Source organism: Trypanosoma equiperdum (assembly GCF_001457755.1).
Source record: "Trypanosoma equiperdum strain OVI genome assembly, contig: ctg_1474, whole genome shotgun sequence".
Lineage (NCBI taxonomy): Eukaryota > Euglenozoa > Kinetoplastea > Trypanosomatida > Trypanosomatidae > Trypanosoma > Trypanosoma equiperdum.
In genome coordinates this window covers 27,466-33,380 of record NW_027123476.1, presented here as the reverse complement: position 1 = coordinate 33,380, position 5,915 = coordinate 27,466, and the positions used below count along the sequence as shown (strand labels likewise).

The 5,915-nt window shown below is 48.3% G+C and overlaps 2 protein-coding genes and 1 pseudogene across 3 annotated transcripts; all 3 read left to right on the top strand.

Annotated features, from left to right (window-relative positions):
* Positions 1-234: 234 nt before the first annotated feature.
* TEOVI_000713100 (uncharacterized protein) lies at positions 235-1,032 on the top strand (the record flags this gene model as incomplete). Its single annotated transcript, XM_067221606.1, has 1 exon — positions 235-1,032. One exon carries the CDS (start codon positions 235-237, stop codon positions 1,030-1,032), a length of 798 nt encoding a protein of 265 aa, XP_067077707.1.
* Positions 1,033-1,263: 231 nt separating this feature from the next.
* TEOVI_000713000:pseudogene lies at positions 1,264-4,611 on the top strand (annotated as a pseudogene). The gene has a single exon. A coding segment is annotated over exon 1 (3,348 nt).
* A 592-nt stretch (positions 4,612-5,203) lies between these two features.
* Positions 5,204-5,884, top strand: TEOVI_000712900 (U3 small nucleolar ribonucleoprotein IMP3, putative; the record flags this gene model as incomplete). The annotated part of the gene is made up of 1 exon (XM_067221605.1): positions 5,204-5,884. The coding sequence occupies one exon, from the start codon at positions 5,204-5,206 to the stop codon at positions 5,882-5,884; it is 681 nt and encodes a 226-aa protein (XP_067077706.1).
* Positions 5,885-5,915: the final 31 nt, after the last annotated feature.

Sequence of the window (5,915 nt, the reverse complement as noted above, 5' to 3'; positions counted from 1 at the left end):
AAAAAAAAAAGAAGACTGTAACAACACTACCTCTTTGACCTATCCATGTATAAAATATATCATTCAAATATGTGCGTCAAAGTCACAGCTATGGCAATATTTATAAATGCAGCCGCTCTTTCTGCGTGATAGGGGAGGGGATATGCGGGGTTTTCCCTATTTTTTGTCGTTTAGTGTGTGCTAGTTAGGGTGTGGGGCGTTTTGTATCGTGTTGCATGAACGTGACTGCATAAAATGTCCGTTGTTGGTGTCTCTTCCTATTTTCTCTGGACCCAAAAGGGGAATACCGTGCTGCCGTTGGTTCGCGGTAGCGGGTTTCTGGTTCCCTTTCAGAAACTTAACGGTTTTTATAAGTACCATGTGCTGAGCGCGGCGCATGTAACTTGCCCCGTTAGATACCGGCAGGTGTACGGCAATACGGTTGGGCTGCGGGCAATCGGGGAGCGACACGTAAGCACGCGACTGTTGAAACTGGGCGCGGGTCCCGCGCTGGAAGCATCGATTGATATGGAGTTTACACAGAATTATCTTCCTAACGTGGATGTATCGTCCCTCAGATGCAAGGACGAGAAGCAGATGAACGAACTGGGTCTAGAGGCAGTTAAGCTGGACATGGATCCAATTGAAGACGGGACGGAGCTCATATTCCGGGGAGTAGAAGCGTCGGAGGAGAGGAGCAATCCCAACGATGACGGCCTTCGTCTCTCAGAGGTTTCCATTCCTGGGGAATGCAAGGCAGCATTTGTGTCAACTGATTACGGTACAGTGGTTCTTGCTTCTTTAAAGTCAGCGCTCTCGCTTAGTATGTGTGGCGGGCCTGTCATACGCAAATCCAGTGGTGGTTGTGTTGGTGTGATCGTTGCGAAGGCGATGAGTAGTCCTCCCCCGCGTGATCCGCATGTGCGTTCACTCTACGAGGACCCATGGTTGGATTTGTCGGAGCACAAGGATCTTCGGGGGTTGGGGGAACTGAGCGCGGCCTTTGTTCCTGTATGTGAATTTTACGGCCCGCTCCGGCGGTGTGAAATGTGAAAAACACAAAGAATCCCCTCTTAGTGCGGTCGTGCCTCATTTCTCTACTTTCTGTCGCGCTGGCGTCGCGACGCTTCGGGTGCATGGTTGGGTAAGATCATTTTTTTTCTTTCCAAATGACGGTGCTGCCTTGATTACTCTGGTGACACAAATAATCGTCTACCTTTCTCTCCCATTTCCCCCCATTCATTTCGTGTCTGTTACTCCTCTCGTTGTTCGTTTTATTGTGTAATGGGTTCAAGTGTTACTGTCTGTTGTCTCGTGGAAGTTAGCATTTGTAGGGTCGGCTCATTCAGGAGTGGGTTTAACATGTCTAAGAAACACCAAGGGGCGGAGAACATTCGGGTGGTTATTCGCTGCCGTAATCTGTTGGGATTTGAAACAGAGAGGGGTGACAAGGCCCTTGTGCGGCTTGATCTTGCTACTAACCAGGTTATCGTGCAGCATCCAATTGGTGACGCTGATGTTTTTGCATTTGATGCCGTATATAACAACACTTACACCCAGCGTGATCTCTTTCTGCAGGAGGTGCAGCCGCTTGTTGAAGCGGTTTTGCAAGGGTATAACGCAACGGTCTTTGCTTATGGACAGTCTGGCTCCGGTAAGACACACACAATGACTGGTAAACTGAATGATCAGGAAATGTGGGGTATGATGCCGCAGGTTGTAAATCACCTCTTCAACGAGATCAAGAAACTTACGTCAGCAACAAGAACGTACAAAGTAAAGGTCTCTTATATAGAATTGTATAACGGCAAATCGCGCGACCTCCTTTCAGCTAAACAGGGTAATCTTGAGATTAAACAGAATATGGCGAAAAACTTCTACGTCAAGGGTGCGGAGATGCCGGAGGTGACGAACTTTGGTGAGGCTCTTCGTTGGTTTAACGCTGGAACGGATCGTCGACAGACCGCATCAACGGACCTTAACGATAATAGCAGTCGATCGCACTCGCTATTTACCCTCCAGGTGGAACAGTTTGACTTTGAACAGGATCCCAGCGCACCGATAGTTCTCACGAGCAAAATTAACCTCGTGGACCTTGCTGGGTCGGAGAAGCTAAGTAAGACAAACGCTACCGGAGAAACCGCAAAGGAGGGTTGCAACATTAACTTGTCACTTTCTGCGCTGGCAACTGTCATCGACACTATTGTGAAGGGAGGCAAGCACATTCCCTACCGTGGATCGCCCTTGACGATGCTCCTGAAGGACTCGTTAGGTGGAAACGCGAAGACTGTTATGTTTGCTAACATTGGTCCTTCGGACAAGAATATTTCCGAAACTATATCCACTCTTAGATTTGCTCTTCGAGCGAAGGAGATCGAGAACAAACCTATCAAGAACTTGGACCCAAAGGATGCACGCATCCAAGACTTACTTGACCAAATTGCAGATCTGAAGAGTCGCATGGGAGATGTTGATCTCAACAAAGAGGACCAACTTAAACAGCGCATAGAGGAACTAGAGATTGAAAATGCGGATCTCCGTGGGGGTAGTGACAAGAACAATCTCGAACTTGAAGAAAATTGCCGGAACCTTCAGGCACAATTGGAGAAAGTAAATGAAGCGCTTGTAGAGAAGCAGAAAGAGGTTGCGAAGGAGGTAGACGCCCGTGCGATGGTGGAGTGGAATCTTCAAAATGAAACGAGCCATGTTCAGGACTTGCGCTCTGTTGCTATTAATTTTATCAGGCGGGTCTGTTCAGAGAGTCAGTTGAAAGATATACGCGCCAAAATGCCCCAGGATGGTTCGTATAACGTTAAGGACGAAACATGGGACGTGAAAGAGATACGGTTCTGCCTTGACGAGTTCACTGCAATGTACGAATCAATGAGAACATCGTCGTACACGCGGGAGGACTTGGAGCAATACGCACAGAAGGCAGCGGTGAGCCTCCAAGAACAGGCACAGCGGCAACTCCATGAGGCTGTGCGCTCCCGTGATGAGTTGGCGCGGCAGCGCCAGGAGGACTCTGCTAAGCGGGCTGCTGAAAGTGAGTTACTCTCGCAGCTGAAGGTGGAGGTTAATTCTCTCAAGGATGAAAACGCGAAGTTGCGCGATAAGATTGAGCGCGATCAGGAACGGATTAAAGCCAAGGTGGCTAAGAGTAAAGAGGAATATAAGACAGTGGCGGAGCAGTTGGAGCGCACCAAGTCCGTGGTAACAGAGAAGGAGAGGGACATAGAGCGGTTGAAGAAGATGCTCGAAGAAAGTGGTAGCAGCACGCCGGGAAACACGCAGTCAGCGTGGGCTACCAGCGAGGAACGCGCCAATCTCTTGCGAATGTTGGAGGAGGAGAAAAATGCAAGGAAGGATTTAGAGTCGTGTGTGAGGGAGACGAACGTTTCGCTTCGTCGGTACGGTGTGTGTATCAGCCAGTCCAAAGCTCCTGCAACTAGTGAGGGTGAATCCGCTGCCGAGAATGCCGAAGCCTTCATTCTCCAGGCTGCATCTGAAGAGCCTATTGACGGTGACCTCTATTCTCAGTTCCAGCAGCAGATACGAGTGATGCAGCGCCTGACACAACTTCGTCACCAGCAGCAGAAGAAACTAGGCGATATGGTAAAGAAATACGAGCTCCTCAAGACAGGAAAGGTAACCTCGAATCACGTCGCCCCGCCCGGAGCTGCGGCGCAAGGGGGTGGTGTGGATGAAACAACGGCTCAGCAAATCAAAGAGTTACTGCGGAAGAAAGATGATGAAATTGAACGGATAACACAAGAAAAGGAGAAGACCTGTGATAAGATTGTGAAAAAACTGAACAAAAGTGAAATGAAAATAAGGGAGTTGGAGACAGCACTCGAAGAGGAACGTGCACAATTTACAGAGGAGCGTCAGGTGCTGGATAGTGAGAATCAGGAACTTCAGAAATTCAACCAGCAGCTGTCCGTAGAAGTGGAGATGCTTCGTGCTCAGCTGAATGTTGTTAAGGAGGAGATGTCCTCTTTGGAGCGAGCGAAGGCGGCTGAGTTGGAGCGGTGGAAAGAGGAGGAAGAGGACTACAACACGCGGATTAATGAAATGCGTTCCAGCATGTCTGCGTACGATGAGCTGCAAAAGAGCTATGATCGCTTGCAGCAGCAACTCCAGCACGCGGAGGCTGCACTGAAAGAGAAGACTGACAATCTCGAAAATAATAGGCAGATTATTAAGTGGTCGAATTCCCTCCTTTCTGCGGAGAAGGAGAAGGTGGAGCAAATGGAAATGATGATGAAGCGACAGGAGGAGGAGATGCGCCGGCATGAGGAGCAACTTCGCTCTGAAATGGTGGATGAGATCAATAAGCAGGTGGTGGCGAACAACCGCCGCCTACAGGACCAGGCCGCCCAGTTTCAGGATATTATTTCTCAAGAACAAGAAAAACAGAAGTCTATCGTAAAGAAGGTTAAAGCCGCAAGAAAAGACGCCCAAAAAGCAGCGCAACGGTACGATGAGATGATTCTGGAGAATGAGTCACTGTTGTCCAAGCTGGAGGAGTTGAAGGTGAACTCTATGCGTATTTTCTTGGAAAAACAGGAGGCACAAAGGGAGCTGGACGCGTTACGTCCGTCACGAGTCGCCGCGACGCGGCGTCTCTGATAGTGAAGTAAAATAACTTACGTGGGTGGAGTGCATATGTGGGAGGCCACGCCTACACCAGCACACGCACACACGTACACACGCACAAACACATGTGATTGTACATTTAATATGTTCCGTACACTCAAATGTACTTAGTATATGTTTAGGTGTATCTAACCTATGTGTACATATAAGTGTGTGTGTGTGTGTGTGTGCATTAGTAGAGTTGGGTAGCTGCTTACAGCTCCGATATTGGTGTTTATTTTTCCTGCCTGCTACTTCGGTGTGTCTGGTTATAAGTGGTACCGAGGTGGTAAGGCAAGTGCCGACTTGTTGAGTTGTATGAGGAGAAACAGTGTTATGATATTGTGCTATTGGAAAGATAATAACAGTGACAAGATACATTTTGCTGTTGCGGATTGCTTTCCCCCCCTCTTTTTTCCCTCTCTAACGATTTTCCTTTTTTTCTTTTTGCTGGCGGGGGCATGTGAGTTCCCTTCAAGAACTTGTGTGCGCATTCCAGTGAGTGCTCTTTCTTCACTCTCATCTGATATTGTCACCATTTCTACACGCTCGTTCTCTACTATTTTCCCCCGTATGTCATTAGCAAATGGTGCGGGACACGAGTCGACATGTGTCTGTTGTAAAATCCAGACCAACCAAGGAGGCGGTGAAGGAGCAGGAAACAGCTTTGAAGCGCAGTAAGCGCAGCAAATTCACACCGAAATCTTCCCACAGTAAAGGGAACCCTATCCACAGAACGTTGAAGTATCATGAGAAGAAGCTCCTCCGCAAGCATGATTTCATGCAATACCCGCAAGACAATTGGCACGAGCCCTTCTGTATTACAAAATATCATTTAGAGGATCGTAAAGATTACCGCCGTTACCTGCGTCTAGTGGGACTCATTCGACAACTGTTGACACATCTTCGCTACCTCCCAGCTGATAGTAAGATACGGATACAAATAACGCAACAGATTCTGGACAAACTTTATGCTATGGGTTTGATTAACGAAAAACTTGGACTTGCTGAGGTTGACAAGGTCGGTGTCGAAGTATTTTGTAAGCGGCGACTTCCAACAGTTCTCCGTGATCTTAACATGGCTCCTAACTGCAAGATTGCGGCAGATTTTGTGCATCATGGCCATGTGAGAGTAGGAACTTCTCAAATTAGGGACCCCGCGTTTCTTGTTCCAAGAGACTTGGAGGATTACGTCACGTGGATGCCCGGTTCAAAGGTGAAGCAACACGTGGACACATTTAACGTACAGCGGGACGATTACGAGTAACACCCGCAACTCTGGGGCGCATGGATATTTT